The sequence below is a fragment of the Misgurnus anguillicaudatus genome, chromosome 17 (genome assembly GCF_027580225.2).
Source record: "Misgurnus anguillicaudatus chromosome 17, ASM2758022v2, whole genome shotgun sequence".
NCBI classification, from domain to species: Eukaryota; Metazoa; Chordata; class Actinopteri; order Cypriniformes; family Cobitidae; genus Misgurnus; species Misgurnus anguillicaudatus.
This window is the reverse complement of record NC_073353.2, coordinates 436671-462453: the sequence shown is the minus strand read 5'-3', so window position 1 is coordinate 462453 and position 25783 is coordinate 436671. Positions and strand designations below refer to the sequence as shown.

General features: G+C 38.7%; 1 protein-coding gene across 1 annotated transcript in view; it reads left to right on the top strand.

The window, feature by feature from the left end:
- Positions 1 to 4395: 4395 nt before the first annotated feature.
- LOC129451970 (plakophilin-4) overlaps positions 4396 to 25783 on the top strand; it is a 224146-nt gene continuing 202758 nt past the window's right edge. The window contains exons 1-2 of the mRNA XM_073854829.1: positions 4396 to 4554; positions 4979 to 5060. Coding sequence (XP_073710930.1) covers positions 5033 to 5060 — 28 coding nt within the window. The 5' untranslated portion in view covers positions 4396 to 4554; positions 4979 to 5032. The remainder of the gene's footprint in view (positions 4555 to 4978; positions 5061 to 25783) is intronic.

Here is a 25783-nt window from a genome sequence, read left to right as displayed (position 1 = left end):
TACTGCATGTTTTGGCATTCAGTAGCATATTGCAGTAGTTTATATTTGTTATTACACAATGAGATGCACAGTGTTCTTTTTAATGTTCTTTTTCTTTAATATTCACAACACTTATCAACAAAACATTGATTAAATTTAAGAGACAAATTATATTAAATGAAAATAATTTTAAGGAAGCAGACAAAACTTAAATTAAACCCGAAAATTATGTCTTATTACCCACTCCATTTCTACCATCATATTAGCCTTCAATCCATTACAACGGCCAATATATGGCATTTAAAATTACAGTCTTAATAATCGGATTAAATTGAAACAAAACATGTACAACATTACAACAATATTTGGTAACACTTTAAAATAATGGTCAATACTTAATAGTTAGTTACACAGGAACTAATGCAGAACAAATTATTAGTGCTGCATTAACACCGATATCACTACTGATAACTAATAAAGAAGAGCGATTAAAGGAACAGTATGTAAGAAATTTATATCAATTAATCATTAAATGGCCCTGATATGTCACTAGACATCAAGAAATCATTTTCATTTCAAATATTTATATCACTCACAACAGTGGTCTGGCCAGGATATTGGCATTTAAAAACTGAAGTTGCAGCCCTCAACTGATGTTTATGTTGTCATTTTGTGTATTGGCCACCAGTTGTGTGATTGCAGTACCAGTTTTAGCCACAAGTTTTGTGATTGCAATACCAGTTTTGGCCACAATCCTACATACTGTTCCTTTAACTAATCAGTAGGCATTGCATACTAATGTTTGGGTTAAGTAACAACTAGTTACATATTAACTACTGCAATGTTGAAAAATCCTGGTGAGCAATACATTAACTAAGACTTATTTCAAGTAACTATGAATTAAATACATATCAACAGTCACATACCAATAAATAAAGTCTGATCCTGTAAACTTTTTCGGCGTGCCGCCCCCCCTATGTGTAAGGTAAAAAGGTAAAGTGAAAAACACGGTAACTTATTAGTAATTACTCAGGACTTAAGACATAAATCTTAAAGGAGCATTTCACCCATAGAAACATGAGTCTTTATTGAAAGTGTGTCATATTTGTAGTCGAAATGTAACATACATTTCGAATTTGGTGCCTATTTGACCGAGAAAAGGGGTGTTTGTAGTCTCACCCCCTCAACAAAGATATTGGACTTCCTTCTTTCAATGATGCAAAATTATGATTTTTACATCATTGAAAGAAGGAAGTGCAACACTGAAATCAGTATTTCTCCTGTCTCAGCGGCAACTGAGGAAATTATGCAAGACCATTCAAAAACATGACTGGGGTTCTAACTATACAAAGATTAATGCAAATGGGTGAAGTGTCCCTTTAAGAAATTACTTAAAATCTTGACCATTATTTTAAAGTGAAAAACACGGTAACTTATTAGTAATTACTCAGGACTTAAGACATAAATCTTAAGAAATTACTTAAAATCTTGACCATTATTTTAAAGTGAAAAACACGGTAACTTATTAGTAATTACTCAGGACTTAAGACATAAATCTTAAGAAATTACTTAAGATCTTGACCATTATTTTAAAGTGAAAAACACGGTAACTTATTAGTAATTACTCAGGATTTAAGACAAATCTTAAAATCTTGACCATTATTTTAAAGTGAAAAACATGGTAATGTACTAGTAATTAGCACAATTAATTATAAAAAATTGTATTCTAAGGTACAAATCATGGTAACCCCCTAGTAAAGACACAATCCTGTACTTTTATAATAACAACACTATTACAAAAAGAAATGGTACTGTAAAGGAATAAAGTAACGTTATGCAAACTGAAGCGAGAAACAACACAAACAGTAGAGCGGACCTTTGTCTGCATCCATGAAACATACTCATCATAATGTATATATTTTTAATAAATTCTTTAAAAATACTTAATAGTTACACAGATTACTAAATGTTAAATATTTAATTTATGAGTAGTCAGTGCCATATTTTACATAAGATTTTACTCAAAAAGGCTAACGTTAACGTTACTTATTTAACACAAAATGGCAACTGTTAATCCATGTGCCTGGCTTTGGTTGTTTCTTTGCATCGCAGAAAAATCTCTTCCTGTTTTGCTTCTCTTCTCCGTTTCTCTTCTCTGTAGCTTTAGCAGTTTGTGAAAAGATAACTCAAATTTCTTGTTGAATCGATGTGTTCAATTAATCACACAACAGCTCTAATGCTGCGTTCCAGAGCCCATCCAAACCAGTGAGATGTGGGACTTATCCTACCTCCAACTAGGAAAAGTGTACTGGAATGCCTGTCGAAGTGGAACCTCCTACTGGCGAACTCGGGGGAGTTCGACCTACCCCGACTTCAGAAAAATAAGTCGGAGGACAATGGCGGCGCCCATAGATCGCGTCGTCGTGAGAGGAAATCTTCAAGGAATAGACTATAAATTGTACTTCTCTGCTTGTATGGTTGTTTTAGACACTGTAATTTTAACACAACTTGTTTTTTTTATATTATGGCGTGAAATTATGTCGTTATTATCTGTTATCATGAAAATACGGTAAAAATATACCAAGTTACTTAGCGACATGCAGCGCTTTTATATAATGGCTCCAGAACACTTTGTAAAGATGATTAACTTGTTGTTTTACTGTAGTGTGAACTGCACAGTTCGGACCGACGTTTAAAAGTTATGTAGTCTGTACGAGCCTTAAGAAGACCGGTCGGTCGTCCATGTTTTTTGTTTACGTTCCACTTCAAATGTCTGGAACGCTTTGAAGTAGGAGCTAGGACACTTCAAGAAGGATAAATCCCACGTCCCACTGGTTTGGATGGGCTCTGGAACGCAGCATAATATTAGCCGCAGCACGCGCTTGCTGTCTGATTGACTTCCGCATAGTTTTGACGTCATGCACCTCCCCCTCCTTAAAGTGACAGCGTATGGGTTCAAAATCAAACATGGATTTATTAACTATTTACCATAAAAGCAAGTGATAATAATTAAATAATTAAGATGGGGTTAATTCTTAAGTTTCTAGTCTTACGTTAATTCTACGTTCTGGATTTGATTTAATCATGAATCAATGTAGATAACATAAAGGGTCAAAATGTGATCATATAGCTCATACACGAGCACGCACGCACGCACATCATAATTAATTTACAGCATCTGTAAATATGTAGTTAATTTATAGTTTTTTTTAAATATGTCTTAATGAATGTATTGTTCACCAGGATTTATTCAACATGTAATAGTTAATAAGTAATTATAACTCGCCTGAAAAGTCCGCTCCCCTTCTCCCTCTCATAATGGGAGATGGAGGGTGTTACTGCGCCGAGTCGAAGTACTCCCAAAAGTGCTATTACGCCATAAAATGTAGCTCCTCTTTTAAATCCGCTTAGAAAAGCGCTACGTTTTATTTTGTACCACCAAACTTGCTCGTATAACTACTCGTCTTAAATAGGAAAAACGTTGATGTGTTTGGTCACGTCTAACTTTATCTCAAAATGGTACCATTGAATGAATGGGGCTAAGCTAAATGCTATCGAAGCGTCGCAGCGCGCTCCAGCGCTTACGTGCACGCACACAGATGATAGAGGGATGTATCAACAATTCTTAGTTAAGGTAATAACATATTTTAATATTGAAAATGAGTAGACTATTCCTTTAACACAAAGTCATTTACAGTAGTTTTATATTAATTTACTTCACATTTTACTACAGTGTTAATAATTAAACGTGTACAATAAAAAAAAAGAAAAGTCATGACGGTGGGGCCCCCTAGCGTACTCATGGGCCCCTATGCCTGACACCCCCCCAACGGCGCCTCTGAGTATGAGCAATAATAATAGTGAAGCTTTGCATAAATGCAAGCACCACTAAGTAGTATGAGCAATAATCATAGTTTACCACTAATAAGTTTAAGTGAAACAACAGTAGGTTGTACTTTGTCAAGCCAACATAATGATGCACTTATACCTTTACACTGTTCTACAGAATAGACATTTTGTTTTTTGCTATGGTATGACTATGAAAAGGGAAATAAAAAGGAATAAGTACAAATGGTTTATAATAAACAAATACAATATACAAATTAAATCCTTAGATCTAGAGAGATGAAACCTGAAACACTTTCATCAGAGTGTAAAGTTAAAAATGACCAATTTGTTAAAATGTAAAATAAAAATAACACGAATATAATTACTGTAAAACTAGACATTGTCTTTATGTTAACATTTTTGCACAAACTTTACTTGTGTTTACAATGTAACAAAGGAAACTGTTTCAAGCTTTTCTATTGGTAATATACAACACCATAACCGTCAAATCACGCGCCAGCCTGCCCTTTGAGGGCCAATGGAGTGCGGAGCCTAAATTCCACAGTCGTTGACGTCATGTGTACTCCGCTTCTCCGGAGTCGAGTGCAAATGCACACTGGGTGGGGAGCACTCCTGAAAGTATGGCAACGGATCTCCTGGAATAACGATCTACAAATGGACAATATCTTGACCCGATGATCACTGAAACTTAATTCACCGTCTTATTTCAAAAGATTAATCGTAAAGGTAATGGGAGCGAATTGTTTTAATAGCTAAAATGCGCTTTTATTTACGTTAACTACGTTAGCTTATCTGAGTTTGAGTTGGCTGCAACAGGTCATGAGTGGAGTATAGCGAAAAAGAAAAACGCGAGACCAAAACTTTTTGTTTGCTTAATAAAGTTATCTGAGTTTGAGTTGGCTGCAGCAGGTCATGAGTGGAGTATAGCGAAAAAGGAAAAACGCGAGACCAAAACTTTTTGTTTGCTTAATAAAGTTATATTGAACTAGTTAAGCGGGGAAGGAATGCATGCGGAGGAGGATCTTAAGTTAATACTACCTTAATCTGGCTCTCGCGTGACTACTTAAATCAGAACGCACACCTTTAGCCTACTATGAACCTCCATGCTGTATTCTTCATATTACTAATTTTTTTTCTGCACTTCTTACAGGCAGGAAGCAAGAATGATTGAGTGTGGATGTGTCTTTTTTTCCACGATTAAGGAATGACAGAACAGGTAAAGGAAAAGGCAGGTAAACAGCGGAGGAATCTCTGGAATGAAAGGTCAGGGGGGGCTTGATACATGAAAGTGATATGTTATTTTTAAAAAATGAATTAAGATTTGTTACAATAAGGTGCTGGTTGTAATCTTTCTATTGAAAGTATAGTTTAGAAAGCATAGCATAAATATTTTCTGTTAAGTTCCTATTAGGACAGTAGTCATCTGTGGCTTGTTTCTACCAAACTCCAACACTACGACCTAGTTTATGTCCCACAGCCATTTTATGTTAGTAGAACTTGAATATGATCAAATAAAAGAGAAGCTGTAACAGATATTGACACACAAATGTGCATCTGCTTAGGGTTGCCGTAACATACAGCAGGGTTTAAGTGTCCACATCGAAATCATGGGAAAATAATCTGTAGAATTGTAAACAACCAAATGAATTCTTTTTTAAGATTCTGCATTTCTTTTAGGTCAAATTTTACAGTGTTTTTACTGATTTGTTTCGCTGCAAATTAAATTTGTGCTATTTGTGCATATTTCCTTTTGAATTGCCCACATGTGATTTTCAAAAATGAAAACAGGACTGACCACATGTTGACTTGCTAACTTGACGTCTGGCCATATGCGATGTGTGACTCTGTAATGAGATCTAGGAATGTTGGCTAACATCCATCCATGTATGACAACCTATAGCAGAAACTCTTAAGTTATTTTCATACTCAAGGAAATGTCAGGGCTTTTATTGGCTCAAAAAATAGTGTTCGGAAAAAGATTTTAACATTTATCCTCTTGCTATAGTTGTATAGTCTGTGCTGTTCTCTTAGAAAAATTATATTTAGATCTTACAAGGGAAATATGATAAGGGCAAAATGTTTTTAAAATGTTTACTTTCACACTTATGATTTCAATTTGGCAACTTTTAGCTGTAGTCAATCTGAAAAATGTAACTACAACCAGGGGTGCAAACTTGTTTTTGATCCAAAATTATTAATTCTTGTGATTCGTCTAGATCCGATGAGTTTTTGAAAATGAGGCGTGAGGGGGGTCTGCAACAGAGTCACAGTAAATGAAATTATGTAAATCATGTCCAGCTATTGTGGCAATGATGTCAAATCACTAGCCAGTTTGGCGGGTTATGTTTTACAATTTATGGGTGATTCTCACGAAAACTTGGTTTTAAAAATGTCAAGCATGAAAATGTAAAAATTGCTTAAATTAACTTTTTTTCCCACCAGACATTAAGTAAATGGGAACATTAATTTAAAAACTTTTACTTATCATTTAACACTTTTTGTAACATAATTAAAAAAATGAGTCCTAAAAAATCTCATTACCGCAACAGTCAGAAAACATCAACACTGACATATTTTCAAAATGACATGACAAACCTGAAAGAACATAATTTGGAGATTCTGCACATGGATTTAAAATCAAAGTATTATGCTTCTATTAATTAAATTAACATTTAATAAGCATCTGTTGCGGTAATGATAATCAAAAAATGATAATCGTGTAAGCATTCTGACAAGACAATATTTCAAATTAACTGTAAAAAAATCATCTTACCTGGTAGCCATCTTGAAGTAACTGGTCCATGTGCTTGGTCACTCAAAATCAAACTTTATTAAAATTCTGTATGTGTGCTTAAACTGTTCTCAAAAAGTGTTGCGAAGGATGAGAACATCAGGCATGGACACATCATTTTCCTAATTTTTCTTCATTATTATTATACATGAATATTCAGTAAATATTATTTCTGTCATCTAAAGTAGTCTAGCAAAACATCCATTTATTTTTTTCTTAATATTTTTGTGTTAATTTGATAAAATTACAACATAACGCATGTTCAAACACAGCCGGACACATTGCGGTAATGAGAATTTCAGCAGAAAATTAGATAAAATTTCCAATTATAAATTCTTATGTTGAAATCACACATTGTGCAAGGTAGAACACAGTATTGTGTTAATTCTGATGCTTTTTAATGTTACTATATTACACATTTTAAAGTTAAAATCATTAGTGTCGTGGTGTTTCAATGGTTTCGTGAGAATCACCCTTATAGTTACCTTATTTGCTGCCGAAGTTTAAGCAGTCTGTGCAGATTGAGCGCGCTAGGGCTGTAGCTATCAATTCTTTTTGTAATTGATTAATCTAGCACTTAATCGATCGATTAATCGATAAAGCAGATACAATTTTGTGTGTGTTTTTAAACCAGTGGTTCTCAAACTTTTTCAGCGTGCGGCCCCCTTTGTGTATGGTGCATTCCTTCGCGGCCCCCCCAAGAAAATGTATGACAAAAAACAGTTCTAAACCTTCACATTTTAATTAAACAAAACATTAAATTATACAAAGTAGTGCTGCCTTATTTTTTTAGATTGAATTTCACAGAATTCATAATAAATTAATGTATTTTATAAAAATGTCATAAAACTGGGGCCCCCATGGCATCATCTCGCGGCCCCCCTGGGGGCCCCGGACCCCAGTTTGAGAACCACTGTTTTAAACAACCAAAACAAATAATGCATAACGAAAATGATGTGGCTGTAAAATGATTAAGCATTTGGCTTTTATTTCTAACCCCCCCAAAAAAACAGAGGCATTGACATTTGGTTCCAAAAATAAGCCTAGCCTATTTATTTAAATTTTTACCCATTTAGTGTTTATAAGGGCCAGTGCCATCAATTAAGCAATTTAATTTATTAATATGCACAACAGGTTTCATGCTGTAGTCTAGCCCTGACATCAAAGTAAATATCTGGTTTATGTACATTTCTACACCTGCAGCATTTACCATTAGGCTACTAACAAATAATATATCATTTCTGGGGTGAGCCTATTTACTATGGTAACAAACTGTGTGCGTGTTTGTTTGTGTGTGTGTGCGCAGGTACGCATGAGGAAGAGTCAGACCAGTTGCTTCATTGCAGTTTGGTATGGCAGAAATACATGCATTCATTTTCAATAGAACGCTGCATTTGGTTTGCATCACTTGTATTGCGGTGCAATTTAGGTGAAGCATCCGTTGGAAAATCACAACATCACGCCCCGGTGTATACAGTGTATACATGCTATAATTATTGTTCCATTCCTACATAAAAGTTTAAGCATATGTGATGCATTGCGCGATTGGTCTGATTTGCATTAGAGAGACGAGGGTGCATGCGTGTGTGTTAAGGGGTTCTTTTTTTAGGCTATACTCTTTTGCAATTGAATGTGAATACGTTTGCTACCTAAAAACATCAAAGCTAAACATCATATCTAGTCAAACCGCATAACGTCATCGCTACAAATACAGTATGGGATTGGAGGGATGGTTCGGCCAGGGACGATGTTGGACCCGTGGTTTGCTCGCCCCCGGGCTGTCCGAGTTGCATATGTCCATCGTTTTTCAGACAAACACATTTTCGGATATTTTAGAAAATATTTTAGATCTTTCTGTTCATTAAATGTAATGTTACGGGGTCCAGCAATAGTCCACGACCTTCAAGTCCAAAAAAGTGCGTCCATCCTTCACAAATTAAATCCAAACGGCTCCAGGATGATAAACAAAGGTCTTCTGTGGGTGGTCTGTGCGGTGTTGTTGTGGAGATGTCCATATTTGGAATGTTGTTGACTTTGTGGACTGGCTTCCGGTAGCGCCGCCATCTTAGACTCAGGAGAGAGGATTAGCGTAGTGTACGCACTTTTCTTAGTGACGTATGACAAATTCGGAGGGCGGGGGCACAGAGAAGCAGCAGAGAAACTCTGTACGCTGCGTAAGCTCTCATCCTGAATGCGCATCACTCCAAAATGGCGGCGCTACCGGAAGGTAGTTTATAACGTTAATAACATTTTAAATATGGATATTTCTACAACAACACCGCACGGATTACCCACAGAAGACCTTTGTTTACCATCCTGGAGCCGTTTGGATTTAATTTGTGAAGGATGGACGCACTTTTTTGGACTTGAAGGTCGTGGACTATTGCTGGACCCCGTAACATTACATTTAATGAACAGAAAGATCTAAAATATTTTCTAAAATATCCGAAAATGTGTTTGTCTGAAAAACGATGGACATATGCAACTCGGACAGCTTGGGGGTGAGTAAATCATGGGTTTAATATCGTTTTTGGTCGAACTATCCCTTTAAGATCAGAGAACATCAATACGCTGAGGCTACGTTACCTTGTTTCAGCAACGCTTGGTGAAACAGCAGTAGATGTTTTCTGTTTAGATGCTGAATGTAATGCAATGATAAGAATGTAATGATCCCAAACTTTAGACGTTCTCTGCCATTTATGGACATCTCTGCCATCGTGTCAACTAAATTTAAAATGTAATGCGCTATGATGTGCTTCATAAATATTGAACAACGGTCCGTGTGAATCAGATCTCGGCGCGTGTAGTGCACAGAATTTAACGAGGCTTCGAGCCCTATTTTTAGCCTTTCATTGATAAAACTAACGCCACTGATCTGCGCGTCTTTCATTTAGGCCTGCACGATTAATAGTTTTTAAACCGAAATCGCGATTTGAATGGATGTGATTTTCGAATCGCAACAGCTGTGATTATTTTGATTCAGAACTATCAAATATAACAGTCATCTAGTATGCAGTTTTTGACAGTTCGATTCATGCGCATTTTACGTTTGATGCAGTTTAAACCAATCGAGGGCATTAACACTGAGGTGCTGACTGAACGTCAAATAACGGCATTTGGAAAACATGAGCGCGAGAAGCAGTTAAACTCCCCAACAAAGTTTACGGCCATATGATTTCCGTGAAATCCAAGCATACAAATGGAATTAACTGCACAACGCGGAATGTCATGGAAGTTGGCAGATTTTGGATTCAGTCTTTTTTAAAACCCATTATAACTTATTAACCAGCAAACGAGAGGACAGAAAGGCGCGGAAACATTTCCCTAAACCAAACTGTGAGGTACTGTGCAATTGAAAAGCGCCATTAGTACCCCACGGTTTGGTTTAGTTTGGGTCGGGTCAGCTTACTTTTGGAAGCTTTTCCATTGGGTGCAGTACATAGTACCCGATACTTATTTTCGTACCACCTCGGTTGGGGTTCCAAGCGACCCGAGCTGATACCAAACGTGACACGAAAACACTGTAGATCACTGATTGTAAAAGATTAGCTTTACCTCAATGCTAGCTTGCGCTGCCTCGAGCAAACATGTTGTCATCTGCTCTGCTATAAGTTCCCAAACTCCCATTTAGCGATAAAAAACATCCACATGTTGAGAATCCGGGACACCATAACAGTTTTTTCCAGACTTGCAGTTTGTGGCGGAACATTTGCGACGAGCACATTAGGGCTGGGCGAATAATCGAAATCGAACCGCAATCGCGATGTGCAACGTTGCGATTAGCAAATCGCGAAAGGATGCAATATGATGCGATTTGAGAAATATGCAGAGAGGCTTTGTGACAGTCTAACCAATTGAGCGAGCGCAAGTATGTCTGTGCTTTCTCCGTGAGAGGCACATCAACCAAAACAGCGCTTCTCCTGAACTGACGAGGGGTTTCAATTTAAAGCATGCGCGCAGCCTGTGTCTCTCAATGCTTGTTAAATACTCATGCCCGTTTCCCTATTGCAAGACTTTGCGCGTACATCTTCCACAACAGACAAGGTGTTTAAACTTGACGCACACGCGCAGCCTGTGTCTCTATGCTTATTAAATACTCCTGCCTGTCTCCGCAAGTCCCCATCGCAAGACTTTTCTTGCGCGTCTTCCACAACAGACAAGGTGTTTAAACTTGACGCACACACACAGCCTGTGTCTCTATGCTTATTAAATACTCGCGCCTGTCTCCGCAAGTCCGCATCGCAAGACTTCACTTTAACTGGGTTGCTAATGTCACTTGAATGAAATGACATGACATTGAACGCATTTGGATTTTATATTAATTTTAAAAATCCCAAATGTAGCTTTTTAATATTTTGATAGTTATGAAGTTGAGTATTACAGTTCTTTGTTTACAAAAACAAACAAACATGCATTCAAATATTTTCAGTAAAACTCAGTCACCCATTTAAAGGGAAACTTCACCCATTTGCATTAAGCTTTGTACCGTTAGAACCCCAGTCATTTTTTTGAATGGTCGTGCATCATTCCCTCAGTTTCCCCTGAGAGGGGAGAAATACTGATTTCAGTGAGGCACTTCCTTCTTTCAATGATGTAAAAATCGTCATTTTGCGTTATTGAAAAAAGGAAATCCAGTATCTCTATTGAGTGTGAAATACTACAGACACTCATTCCTCATTTTTCCAAGGTGGGGGCTATGGGTGGGACCCACTCACGCTTCAGACCAATTACAGATCAGTGGGTGGGACTTACGAAAATATACGAACACAGACGGAAAAAAAAGATCAGCCGCCATCTTTATGCTAAGCTAAGCTAAAGAGAAGTTGTGGAGCGAGTCAGACTTCATGTTACAATAACAGTGGAAGTTAATCAATATGATATAGAAGAGGGTGATTTCGCAAGCGTGATGCTCTAATCCGCTGTTTATTGCACCTTTATGAGCCACAATACAAGCAAAGAGCTGAGGCAGATCAGAAGCCCGAGGAGAAGCCGGAGCCTGGACGTCGGCTGGGTAGAGGAGCCCAGGGAAGACACAGCAACCATCGGTCTCTGCTGCGTAGAGAAGCTTGCCTGTTCTCTCGCTGTGTGCCCTCTTTATAACATTTCTGCATCAGATAAGGATATGGACGTTCGTTTGGTGAAGGTTTCGAGGCAAGAGAGCAACTTTGCACGCGTTTGGACATGTTTATTTCGTTTCGGCTTCCGAGCAAATGCGCTGCGGATTATATGAGCTTGGACAGACTCGCGCTGTGTGCTTTCGGTGTAAGATTTCTGGATCAGATAAGGATATGAACGTTTGTTTTGTGAATGTTTCTGGTCGCGTGCTTATTTCAAAGACGTGTTTCGGTTTACGAGCACAAGCTCCAAGAGCTGAGGCAGCGCGTCTGTGGAGATATTGTTCAGGGTACACGTTTGTGTGGAGGATGCAGGGATGAACGGACGTCTAACTAAAGTAAGTAGTTTCTATTTTCTTTGTTATACTAAGGTGGCATTTATATACACAATAGCATATCTGAGCGGGGTTTTATATGTCTATATTGTGAGAGCAGTGAGGCCAATATAACACAGATGTAATTACAGTAAACACGAGACAAAAAGAAAATTGGTAAAACTAAATAAACATTTAAAATGCATACCCTTTTTAACTACTTGAAAAGACATTTCTGAATGTGGATCTGAAACTGCACGTTACTGTTTGAATAAGACTTTGCTACACACCAGACCAGAGTGTTATTGTGTGTAACACAATGTAACATCACGTTTAAAAGTAAGTCATGATTGGTGTCTGTCAGACACAGTGGTGGTGGCTATTTTCTTTGTTTTACTAACGTGGCATTTATGTACACAATATCATATCTGAGCCGTGTTCCGATTAATGGGAGTGGCTTGCAGAGCTGTGCATTGTGGTGCATAGTGGGAGTTGTAGTTTTTCATACAAATGTGCTCTAAAGTCACATTTTGTCTTTTCTCAGTCAAATAGGCACAAAATTGTACATTTATGTTACATTTTGACAACAAATATGACTCACTTTCCATAAAGATTAATGTTCCTATCGGTGAAATGGCCCTTTAAATATTTTAAATTGTTGTTAAAGTTGCAGCTATAATGAACCCACTTATTTAAATACTGTTACAGTGTTAGTCCAAGCTAAAGATCATTTTACATTTCATACAATAAGAAGTGTTAATCATATTCTTAATTTCTTTGTTTTTGTTTCCTTATTTTCACAAAAAAAAACATAAGAATACAGTTAAATCACCAGACCCATAAGCAGTATCAGTAAGATCTAACCATCTAAAGAGGCAGATGCGCATTGCATCTGCTACAAAATTTAATCACAAATCGAATCGCAATTCCTGGCAGAAAAAGCGCAATTAGATTTTTGCCCTAAATCGCACAGCCCTAGAGCACATCAGCATTATATATGTTTAAATGCAACCTAAATGAGGCTCCGTGGAGTGCCATCGGCTGACGCCGCGGGTGTTTGTATAGAAATGTGAGACAGAGGTATAGTGATAAACGCGATGTGCAAACATCTGTTTGTGGTGGTCAATTTTAATTTTGTGGCGCACTGATAAATAAATGAATGGGAATGTACAACGACGCTCTCACTTGTATGATGTCACAGCAGGCAGCGCAAATATAACGACACGCCTATAATCCCTCCCACTGTGAAGTGATACTAAACTCGATGGAAAAGCTAACCAAGCCAAAGTGTGGTGAGCTGACCCGACCCAAACTAAACTAAACCGTGGGGTACTATGCAATGGAAAAGCGCCATATGCAATGGAAATGCGCCATTACAGGCACGAGGGTTCATGAAGCGCGCACACAGCGAGTAGTCAGCACACGCGTGATCACTAAACTAACTAAACTAAACGGGGGGAGGGGAGTGTGTGTTGTACGGCAAGGGAGAGGAGAGGGGAGGGGGGAAACTCTCATCGCCAGTAGCCCATGCATATCGACTGTCACTAAAATAATTATGAGAAACCGATGAGAGAGTACTATCGTGCTCTGCCACGTCACAGCCTGTGACGTGGACAGGATGAAGATTTTAAACCCGGAAGACGAAAATATCGTATAAAAACTAAAATTTAACCATTTCATCCCTACTATTAAATCTAACAGATGCTAACATTGTCTTCAGTGGTGTTCAACACACATACCTCTGTTAAAATCTCAGAAATTTTGGTTTAGGGTTTCATGTAGAACTGAAACGATTCATCGAGTTACTCGATTTACTCGATTCAAAAAATTCCTCGAGGCAAAAATTCTGCCTCGAAGCCTCGTTAAATTCCTATGACGCGCACTACACGCGCCGAGATCTGATTCACACGGACCGTTGATCAATGTTCAGGAAGCACATCATAGCGCGTGGTACATTTTGAAATTAGTTGGCGCGATGGCGGAGCGAATATGTCCTTTAAAGAGAGAGAATGTCTAAAGTTTGGGAATATTACATTATCATTACATTCAGCATCTGAACCGAAAAAATCCACTGCTGTTTCACCAAGCGTCGATGAAACAAGGTAACGTAGCTTCCGCTGATTTTAATCCCTACTGTATTTGTAGTGATGTCGTTATGCGGTTTGACTAGATATGATGTTTAGCTTTGATGTTTTTAAGTAGTAAATGTATTCACGTTCAATTGCAGGATAGTATAGCTTAAAAAAGAACCCCTTCACACACACGCATGCACTTTACAGGTGTGTGTACCAAAAAACGGCACCACAGTGAAATCATATATTCTAATAACTAATATATTTAAAATTTATAACAGATGCCTGAGAAGTAAAACAAGAGTATAGTCTTATGATTAAAAGAAAAAAAGAAAAATTTGCTTATCAGAAGCATTGTTGTAGTGACAGCCAAAATACATTGGTCTATATGTTATTTTAAATAAAACCTTCAATAAATTGTTGTTAAAATGTGAAGCCACCAACAGGCACCAGGAAGTGTGGCAGTCACAAAATGGCGAGGTGACAAATTCATGGCGAATTCAGAGAAACAGGAAGTATCTAATATCTATGGCAAAAAATGTCTTATTGTGATGCCATGCGGGGTGTTTGTTTGTCTGAAGATTCCGATCGAATCGATGTGCCTATTTTGACTCCCGGGTATAGCGCCACCACCAGGCGCCAGGAAGTGTGTCAGTCATGAACTTTTTAATACTTCTCCTAGGGAATTCATGCAAATGACACCAAACGTGGTGAACATTATGCCGAGACATTGGACTTGCTAAATTGCGAAGGGATTTTTGATATCTCGAACGGTGTTGCCATGGCGAGGCGACAAATTTATGGCGAATTCAGAGAAACAGGAAGTGTGTAATATCTAAAGCAAAAAATGTCTTATTGGGATGAAACGCAGGGTGTATGTTCGGCCAAGGATTCCGATCGCATCGATGTGCCTATTGTGAGTCTCGGGTATAGTGCCACCAACAGGCACCAGGAAGTGTAGCAGTCACAAAAGGTTGATTTCTTGACAGTTGCATGTGGTGAACTTTTAAATACTCCTTCTAGGATTTTCATGCGATTGACACCAAAAGTGGTCAACATGATGCTGAGACATTGTAGATGATAAATTCTGAAGAGATTTTTGATATCTTGAATGCTGTTCCCATGGCAACACGCCAAACTTTACTTTCATTTTCAGGCATATTTAAGGTCTTGGCATGCACTTTGGGTGCCTTAACATGCTCGAAAAAACCGGAAATTTGGCACAGACGTCAAAGTCGCGTGCCACTAGGCTCATGCAAAGGCTGGAATATGGGCGTGGCAAGGGAGCTCTGTAGCGCCCCCTGTAATGCAAAAACAAACATTGGGGCACAGATCGGGCAAACATGTACGCACATGTACGAGAGTTGGTATGCATATAGATCTCATTGACCCGAACAACTTTCGCACTCAAACATTTTAGCTCCGCCCAACAGGAAGTCGGCTATTTTTGATTGTTTCAAAAATGCATGCGGTGAACTTTTAAATACTCCTCCTAGGGGTTTCATGCGATTGACACCTAACGTGGTGAACATGATGCCGAGACCTTTAAGATAATAAATTGTGAAGGGATTTTTGATATCTCGAACGGTTCTGCCATGGCGAAGCGACAAATTCATGGCAAAATCAAAGAAACAGGAAGTGTGTAATATCTAAGCCAAAGAATGTCTTATTGTGATGAGACGCGGGTTGTTTGTTCGTCTGAAGATTCCGATCGCATCGATGTGCCTATTGTGAGTCTCGGGTATAGCGCCACCACTAGGCGCCAGGAAGTGTGTCAGTCACAAAGGTGGATTTTTTTGACAGTTCCATGCGATGTTCTTTTAAATAGTGATCGACCGATATCTCGGCCGGCCGATACATCGGGCCGATTTTAGCAGGTTTTAGGTGTATCGGCATCGGCCGATTCGCGGCTTGCGTTCGCCGATAGCTTTTCCCCGGCATTAATTACAGACAGGCGCCCACAGGCAGCTCTGTGTTCTTTGAGGCTGCCTGCAGCCCGTGCATTGCCCCTCCCATAATGCCGCAAGCGAACGCAGGTCATCAGCCGACATGCTGTTTTTTTAATTTTCATCTCCATAAATATATGTAGTAGTAAAAGGCTAAAAATTAATATCCATTGCTGATAGTTTCTCGTCATTGTGGAGAGCGCAGTTCATGGTTGCATACGTTTATGGTTGTTAACACGGAGTTTCGCAGAATTTTCGTCAGCGAAAAAAAATAAGAAATATGACCCAAAGCACTTAGTTCCAAACAGTTCCCACAGGACTTTTATGTGACCGGAGAAGTGTTTTTTTGTAAGTTTTGTCAACATTTCTGTTCACTGGGAGCGCAAAGATACATGCACTCTCTCATCCATGTCTCACTGCACCTCTCCCACGTGCACGCGCTCTACTATCTGACCGAAGTCCGAACACAAATCCTCATGTATTTGTTCAGTTTTATGCGTTTTAAGCGAGCTGAGGCAAACTAACTATCCCTCGCATTTATTATAGGGCAAGAGGGTGTGTGAGGTACAGGAGTGGGGCAATTGGCATGTTATTCAGAATTCTTTTTAAGTTGTTTTTTGATTAGTGTTGCTGTTTACATTTTCCTAGTCTTCTTATTAAAGACATTTGCTCTACAAGAGATTAAGTTAAGTGCACTAAAACTTAGACCTAAGCATTAAATAGGTTGTAAATAATTGGTTACTTTCATGGATAAAGTAAAGTGTTCCCCTTGTTATGCTGCTTGGTTGTTGCTACTGTGTGCAATGGTGTAATTATTATTTTATTTATGTATTTTAAGCAGCACTGAATTTTCTTACTTGTTCTACCTCACCTTACTATTTGTTAAATGTAGTTCAATAAATGTTCCTTTTTTAAATTAAGAGCTGTAACATTTGGTTTTATCATTGTGTCATTTTTATGATATAAACTGAATGAGAAAAAGCAGTATCGGCTCCAAATATCGGCTAAAGAAAATCGGCAGCCTGTATTGGTCATCGGCTAAAGCTGATGGAAAAAAATCGGTATCGGCACAAAAAAAATCCATATCGGTCGATCCCTACTTTTAAATACTCCTTCTAGGATTTTCATGTGATTGACACCAAAATTGGTCAACATAATGCCGAGACATTGTAGATGATAAATTGCGAAGGGATTTTTAATATCTCGAACGTTGTTCCCATGGCAACGCGTCAAATTTTACTTTTATTTCAGGCATATTTAGGGCTCTTGGCGTGCTTAGATTAACATAAAAATTTGGCACAGACGTCAGAGTCGTCCGTCGTTGCGAACGGGCAAAGGCTGGAACACGGGCGTGGCACAGGGGCTGTGTAGCGCCCCCTGTAATGCAAAAAAAACCATTGGTGCACAGATCGGACAAACATGTACGCACATGTATGAAAGTTGGTACGCATATAGATCTCATCAACCCGAACAACTTTCGCCCTCTAACATTTAAGCTCCGCCCAACAGGAAGTCGGCCATTTTAGATTGTTTAAAAAATGCATGCGGTGAACTTTTAAATACTCCTCCTAGAGGATTCATGCAAATGACACCAAACGTGGTAATCATGATGTCGAGACATTGTACTTGCTAAATTGCGAAGGGATTTTTGATATCTCGAACAGTGTTGCCATGGCGAGGTGACAAATTCATGGCGAATTCAGAGAAACAGGAAGTATCTAATATCTATGGCAAAAAATGTCTTATTGTGATGCCATGCGGGGTGTTTGTTTGTCTGAAGATTCCGATCGAATCGATGTGCCTATTTTGACTCCCGGGTATAGCGCCACCACCAGGCGCCAGGAAGTGTGTCAGTCATGAACTTTTTAATACTTCTCCTAGGGAATTCATGCAAATGACACCAAACGTGGTGAACATTATGCCGAGACATTGGACTTGCTAAATTGCGAAGGGATTTTTGATATCTCGAACGGTGTTGCCATGGCGAGGCGACAAATTTATGGCGAATTCAGAGAAACAGGAAGTGTGTAATATCTAAAGCAAAAAATGTCTTATTGGGATGAAACGCAGGGTGTATGTTCGGCCAAGGATTCCGATCGCATCGATGTGCCTATTGTACCACTAACAGGCACCAGGAAGTGTGGCAGTCACAAAAGGTGGATTATTTGACAGTTCCATGCGGTGAACTTTTAAATACTCCTCCTAGGATTTTCATGCGATTGACACCAAAAGTGGTCAACATGATGCTGAGGCATTGTAGATGATAAATTGCAAAGGGATTTTTGATATCTTGAATGCTGCTCCCATGGCAACACGTCAAACTTCACTTTCATTTTCAGGCATATTTAAGCACTTGGCATGCACTTTGGGTGCCTTAACATGCTCGAAAACACCGGGAATTTGGCACAGACCTCAAAGTTGTCGGCCATTAGGACTGGGCAAACGCTGGAACACGGGCGTGGCAGTAGGGCTCTGTAGCGCCCCCTGTAATGCAAAAAAAATATTGGTGCACAAATCGGGCAAACATGTACACACATGTACGAGAGTTGGTACGTATATAGATCCCATTGACCCGAACAACTTTCACAATCAAACTTATTAGCTCCGCCCAACAGGAAGTCGGCCATTTTGGATGGTTTCAAAAATGCATACAGTGAACTTTTGAATACGCCTTCTAGGGAATTCATGGGATTGACACCAAACGTGGTGATCATGATGCTGAGACATTGTTCTTGCTAAATTGCGAAGGCATTTTTGATATCTCGAACGGTTCTGCCATGGCGAGGCGACAAATTCATGGCGAAATCAGAGAAACAAGAAGGGTCTAATATCTAAGGTAAAAAATGTCTTATACACACGGGGTGTTTGTTCGTCTGAAGATTCTGATTGCATCGATGTGCCTATTGTGAGTCTCGGGTATAGCGCCACCACCAGGCGCCAGGAAGTGTTGCAATCACAAAGGTTGATTTTTTTTTACAGTTCCATGTGATGTTCTTTAAATACTCCTCCTAGAATGTTTATGCGATTGACACCAAAAGTGGTCAACATGATGCTGAGACATTGTAGATGCTAAATTGCGAAGGAATTTTTGACATCTCGAACGCTGTTGCCATGGCAACGCTTCAAACTTTACTTTAATTTCAGGCATATTTAAGGCTCTTGGGGTGCTTAGATTAACTTTAAATTTGGCACACACATCAGAGTTGTCGGCTGTTAAGTGTTGACAAAAAGGTCAGATAAAGGCGTGTCTATTTAGTGGCTCACTAGCACCCCCGTTTGTCTAAATGTGGGATTTCTTTTACCTACAGTACCCAAATTGGTCAGTAGCAACATGAAATAGTCCACTGTTATTTACCCACTTGATGCACGTGCCCACTTTGCGGCGTTTTCTCGGAGGCACCGTGTAGCGGTAAAAAAACGTGCGAGGGCCCGCCATCGCTGCTTGCAGCTATTTTTTTTTTCTCCGACTTCAGCGGGACTTTAGAGGGCCTAAACATACTCGAAAACTCATTAAATTTTGCACAGATGTCAAGAGTGATGAAAATTTACATGTGGTTTAGGCTTTGGAATTAGGCGTGGGAAAATGGCTTTATAGCGCCACCTACAAATTTTCAACGAAGCAGCCCTCGGACTGTGTTTGACGTACAATCACGAAATTCGGTACGCTTTTGTAGCATGATAAGACCTACAAAAAAGTCTGCTATTCAGAGTTATTTTTGTGATTTGGGCGCAGTTTTTGTCATTTCCAGGCGTCATACTTTATCTAACTCCTACAGTTTTCGTCAGATCATATTCATATTTGGTGAGTGTCATCTTAAGGCCTTTGTGATGATAAATTGCGAAGGATTTGACTCTACGTTAAAATTTGTGTCGGTTCTGGTCCTGAACTGAACACATCTACATAACAATTTACATTTATAGCCATAGCACCACCAGCTGGCAACCTGAAGGAACATGTTTTAGCGCCACTTTCAAATATTGAATGAAGCAGCCCTTGGACTGTGTTTAACTTACATGTACGAATTTCGGTATGCTCATGTATTATTACAAGCCCTACAAAAAAGTCTCTTGGAGCAACGCCCTACACCAAACAGGAAGTCAGCTATTTTGAATTATTTATCAGATTTTGGCTCAGTTTTTCTCATTTCCAGCAGTCATACTTTAACTAACTTCTCCTACTGTTTTCGTTGGATCATTATCATATTGGGCGAGTCTCTTAAGGCGTTTGTGATGCTAAATTGCGAAGGATTTGATTCTATATTAAAATTTGTGTCTGTTTCGGCCAGCCAAAGTTTGATGTTTCGCTATGAAACAGGTTGCTGGAAGTCAGGCATACAGTGTCCGATCTGTCCCAAACTTCACATGATTGCTAAGACTCCTGACCTGAATATATCTACATGTCAATAGTCACTTATGGTTATAGCGCCACCAGCTGGCAACAGGAAGTGACATGTTTACAATGATACAATGATTATGCAATGTCTGATCTGTCCCAAACTTCACATGATTAATAAGAGTCCTGAACTTAACACATCTACATGTCAATAGTCACTTATGGTTATAGCGCCACCAGCTGGCAACAGGAAGTGACATGTTTACAATGATTATGCAATGTCTGATCTGTCCCAAACTTCACATGATTGCTAAGAGTCCTGATCTTAACACATCTACATGTCAATAGTCACTTATGGTTATAGCGCCACCAGCTGGCAACAGGAAGTGACATGTTTACACTGATTATGCAATGTCCAATCGTTCCCAAACTTCACATGATTAATAAGAGTCCTGGACTGAACACATCTACATGCAAATAGACAGTTATGGTCATAGCGCCACCAGCTGGCAACAGGAACTGACATGTTTTACACTGATTATGCAATGTCCGATCTTTCCCTAACTTCACATGATTAATAAGAGTCCTGGACTGAACACATCTACATGTCAATAGTCACTTATGGTTATAGCGCCACCAGCTGGCAACAGGAAGTGACATGTTTACAATGATTATGCATGTCTGATCTGTCCCAAACTTCACATGATTAACTAGAAAATGCACTTCCGGAGGAACCGCAAAAGTGTGCTTGCTCTGGTGCGGTCACTAACGTGATTTGTGAAATGTAAAATTTTAGAATGTTTTTTATCTTGTGCATCCTCGCATTGGAGTCCCAAGTTCATGTACAAAGTTTGGTTTCAATACGTGAAAGCATTCCTGACACACACACACACACACACACACACACACACACACACACACACACACACACACACACACACACAGAAATGTATACAGGCTTGTAACCAGGGGTGCTTCCAGCATTTAAGGACATCCGGGGCTTAGCACAGACCATTTTATGTAAATACAGGGATAGCTAGCTAGCCTAGAACCAACTATAACGGCTGTGCTGCACATGTTCAGGGTTCGACATTAAGGCTTGTCCGCTTGTCCGGGACAAGTGGATTTTTTGTAGGACAAGTGTAAGGAAAAATTAGTTGTCCGACTCCTCTATGAAAAATCCCTTGCTCTGCCACTGATTAGCAAAACACAAAAAATACATTATATTATAAAACTTTACCCGGACAAGTGACTTTTGTGCATGGACAAGTGAAACACAAATTTACTTGTCCGAAGGACAAGTTCCTCAAAAAGTTAATGTCAAGCCCTCAGTGTTTTCTTATTACATTTTTTTTAGAATTGTAATTTAAATAATTTAAATTTTTGAGTGAACAATCCCTTTAAAGTGCCATATTTTCACACACTAATTTTGTACATAATATACCAAAAATCCTTTAGTACTTAAGATAATCTTAAAAACATGAGACTTAAAGGTGCAGTGTGTAAATTTTAGCGGCATCTAGTGGTGAGGTTCCAAATTGCAACCAAAAGCTCAGTTCACAGCTCACCCCTCGCTTTTGAAATGCATAGAGAAGCTACGGTAGCCACCACAGGACAAACATGTCATGATTTTGTCCATTAAGGGCCCTATTTTAACGATCTAAGCGCATTGTCTAAAGCGCACAGCGCAACGTCTAAATGGGCGTGTCCGAATCCACTTTTGCTAATTTAACGACGGGAAAAATCGTTTTTGCGCCGAGCGCATGGTCGAAAAGGGTAGGTCCTATTGTAATGGGAGTATTTTGGGCGTAACGTGCAGTAAACCAATGAGAGTCACAGCTCTCATTCCCTTTAAAAGCAAGTTGCGTTGGCGCTATTTAGATGACGAACTTTGTAAACTGAAAAACTAAGCGGAGGAAGAAGATCCCCAGTTTAAGATTAATGTTAAATAATTGTGTTGTTTTTCCCTTATTTTGAAATTGTTATTTTTTTATTAAAACCTTTAAAACCCGTTTTCTTTTAGTCATGGAAGTAAAAAGCAGGCTTTTAATTGCTTTAAATGTATGACTATCCAATATCATCAAAACATAATTTACGTATGTAAAAAAAAAAAAGTATGTAAGATAAGGTTTGTACTCTAAAAATACTTTATTTGTAACAAACAGGAGATAAAGAAATTACAAACGGCTCTCCTCACGTTTCAGCACTTTGGACAGCGTTTTTTTAGCAAAGAGTTTTTTTAAGCATTACTTACAAATGTTTCTCATCTCGCCATATCCACAGATACATCATATACAATAAATCCTTGAGGTAGCATTAAAAAAAAACATTTAAAAACAGACGCATTTGTTTAAAGCAAAGCATTTATTTACTTACCAGGCTGCAGGTAAAGCAGCTCTTTGCGCGTTCTAACGTCTCATAATCAGTCCTCATTTATAAATATGTCCAAGAGACTCAATAAATCTCTTACATTCAATCCTTTAATCTTTCATATTTAAAAGCATTTTCGTGCTGCTGCGCATTTATGTACTTTGTGATAAGCAAACCCGCGTTGTCCTCCCGTTTATAGGCGCATATTACTAATGCGCTCTTTAAATAACATAAAACATATTGCGCCATTGACTTTAGACCAGGTTTTTGTTGGTCAATGGCGTAGTCTATTTTAGTTGCCTCAAAATAGCAACGCGCCAACAATGCGCCTGAACACACCTCGTTTTTCAGACCAGAACGCCCATGGGCGCAAAGGGGGCGCAAATGCATTTGCTATTTAAACAACGCGGCGCTAAACGTGAAAATTAGGGTGGAAACTAGCGAAAGACACTTGCGTCGCACATTGCGCTGCATTGCGCCGGGTGTAAGATAGAGCCCTAAGACTGTAGAAACATGGTGGCACAAAATGCCGACTTCCATGTAAGGGGACACTCTGTGTATGTAGATAAAAACATCTAATTCTAAAGTAATAAAAACATAACGGCCATATAAGAGCCATATGAAAGGTCTTTATACACCCCTGATAATATAGTTTTGTATATTATTTTGCATTTCTGTCAAGAGATCCTTCTAAAAATTACACACTGCACCTTTAATGTAGGCCAGAGTTCACGTCACAAAAAGCAGCAGATATAAGCTGCATTTTATTGATCATAAGCTCATTTTTAAAATAAGCGATAGGAAAGAGCGACAGCAGCACTGATAGCCTAATATCGTTTCATTTCTTTACTATTTATGAATATGATTGTGTGTTGAGCGTCTACGACAGGGCTATTCAATTTGTTTGTCATGAGGGCCAGAGATATATCAGTGATGATGACGACATATACATTTAAACATACTCATGTTGTATTTTGAAACTGCATAACAACAAAATAAGTGCATTGTACAATATACTTTTTCTACAAACATGTATTTTCAAACTGCATACAACAAAACTTGTGCATTGTAATATGACCAAGTAGGCTTTATCTACATCCAGACATGTTTGTATTTTGTATTTTAAAACTGCATAACAACATAAGTGCATTGTAAGATACCCGAGTAAGCTTTATTCTACATTTAAAGGTGTAAATAAGAGCCATATCTACTCACTTAAGTACACATAACCAAAAGTTTATAATATGGAACATAATAATTGTTTTATGCAGTTTTTTGTCAAAGCTTATTATTTCACAACCCTTTATTTAAACTACAACCGCCATCTTAATAACTGGCAAACATTAGGCTAGCTTCTAATAAAGAAATTATACTTTTAGATTTCATCAGGGCAGTAAAATCACGTGTATGTTTGTCAGCGCGATACGCATACAGTGGTGCAGGTGCTGGGCTGTGAGCGATGGCCGATTAACTTACTCGTTTAAATTGCATTCTTTTGTGAGAACAATGACTCGCATAATATTTGAGCCTTTGCTGTATGAGCAAGCACAGAGAAAACAATCGCGTCTGGAGATAACTGTAGTTACAGTCCCGAGTAAACAAGTAGATGTGATGTTTTCAGCACTCGGATTAAAACTCAACACTGAATGGCTGCAGAGACGGAGTCTCCATTGACTGTGGCGTTGACTAATGAATATGGATGATCTCTGTTCTTCTCTTCAATGGAGCGGGGCGTGGCTCTTTATAAATAATGCAGTAACATGAGAGACGGTACATCTCCCTCTTTTAATACAGTTAACAACGAAGTACAATATTTGTTTTCGATTTCACTTACACCATTTAAAAGCAGACATTCCAAGCATTATGTAGACATTTATCTTTTGTTTCTATGAAAACAATTCGTTAAGTTACAGCTCATTTTTCTGACGCGTTTCTGAAAGGACGTCACTAAGAGAGAGAACAAACGCGCATTATGTTTATTTTCTTAATTTTGCGAAAAGCACAACATTCTGTTTTTAATGGGAGTGGACAGAAAAAACACACGACACTTTAACGTTTTAAATGATGTATAAATCATATATGTAAGTCCAAAATCAGCAGAGTTATCTAAGTCTCTATGCGGAGTGATTGAAAAATAAAGATTTTGTGGCGCCCGCGCCTCTGTCGACCCAGACTGTGAAATTAATGATAAAAGAAAATATTTCCCTCAGTGATTGACAGCATAATGCAATCAATCGTGTTCCCGTTCAACAGTAGCTAAGCATACGATTTAGATATATGTATCTTCTTACCTGAAGATCATGTAAATGGCATATACGCAGTCTTCTGGCAAAAGCTGTGTTTTTAAATGTGTCATACATTTCTGAAAGTCATGACTGTTTAAATACACTTGGCATCACATGCATGATTTAAGGTAAAGTGACACTTTTTCGCGTCAATTCACAATCATTTAAATCATGCAGCTGTCATAGAGCCGACGCCAAACGATCACGCGAGCGAGGACGCGATACTGACGCGAGCGAAACTAATACGTTTACAATGTATTACATTGATGAAAAAGGGAATTAAACTTGTCGTGCCATATATCACTGAAATAAAAGAAAGGGATTAAAATATGTCTGAATCATATAATTCCTACCTGTATGTGAAAATGCACGTTCTCCAGAGAGCTCGCGTTGATTCAAGCATTCAGAATATAAAATCCATTTGCAGTTTTGCGTCCGAAACCGCATACTGTATAGTAAATAAGATGAAGTTTACGATTCTAAAAATATGTATCCAGGAATCTGTCCATATACGATACGAAGCTTGGGTGGCAGCCGAGGTTACTGAGTCCTCGCAGCAGAGTCTGAGGCTGCCGCCTCTTCTCCGGGCTTCTCTGCTTTCTCTTCCTCAGCTCTTCGCTGTATTGTGGCTCTTAAAGGAACACCCGATTCTCTCAACAGCTCTTCTAAATTTGCCATTTTAACCTTAAAACTACATCCCGCCATTGTTATTCAAACTTTTCCACGGAGC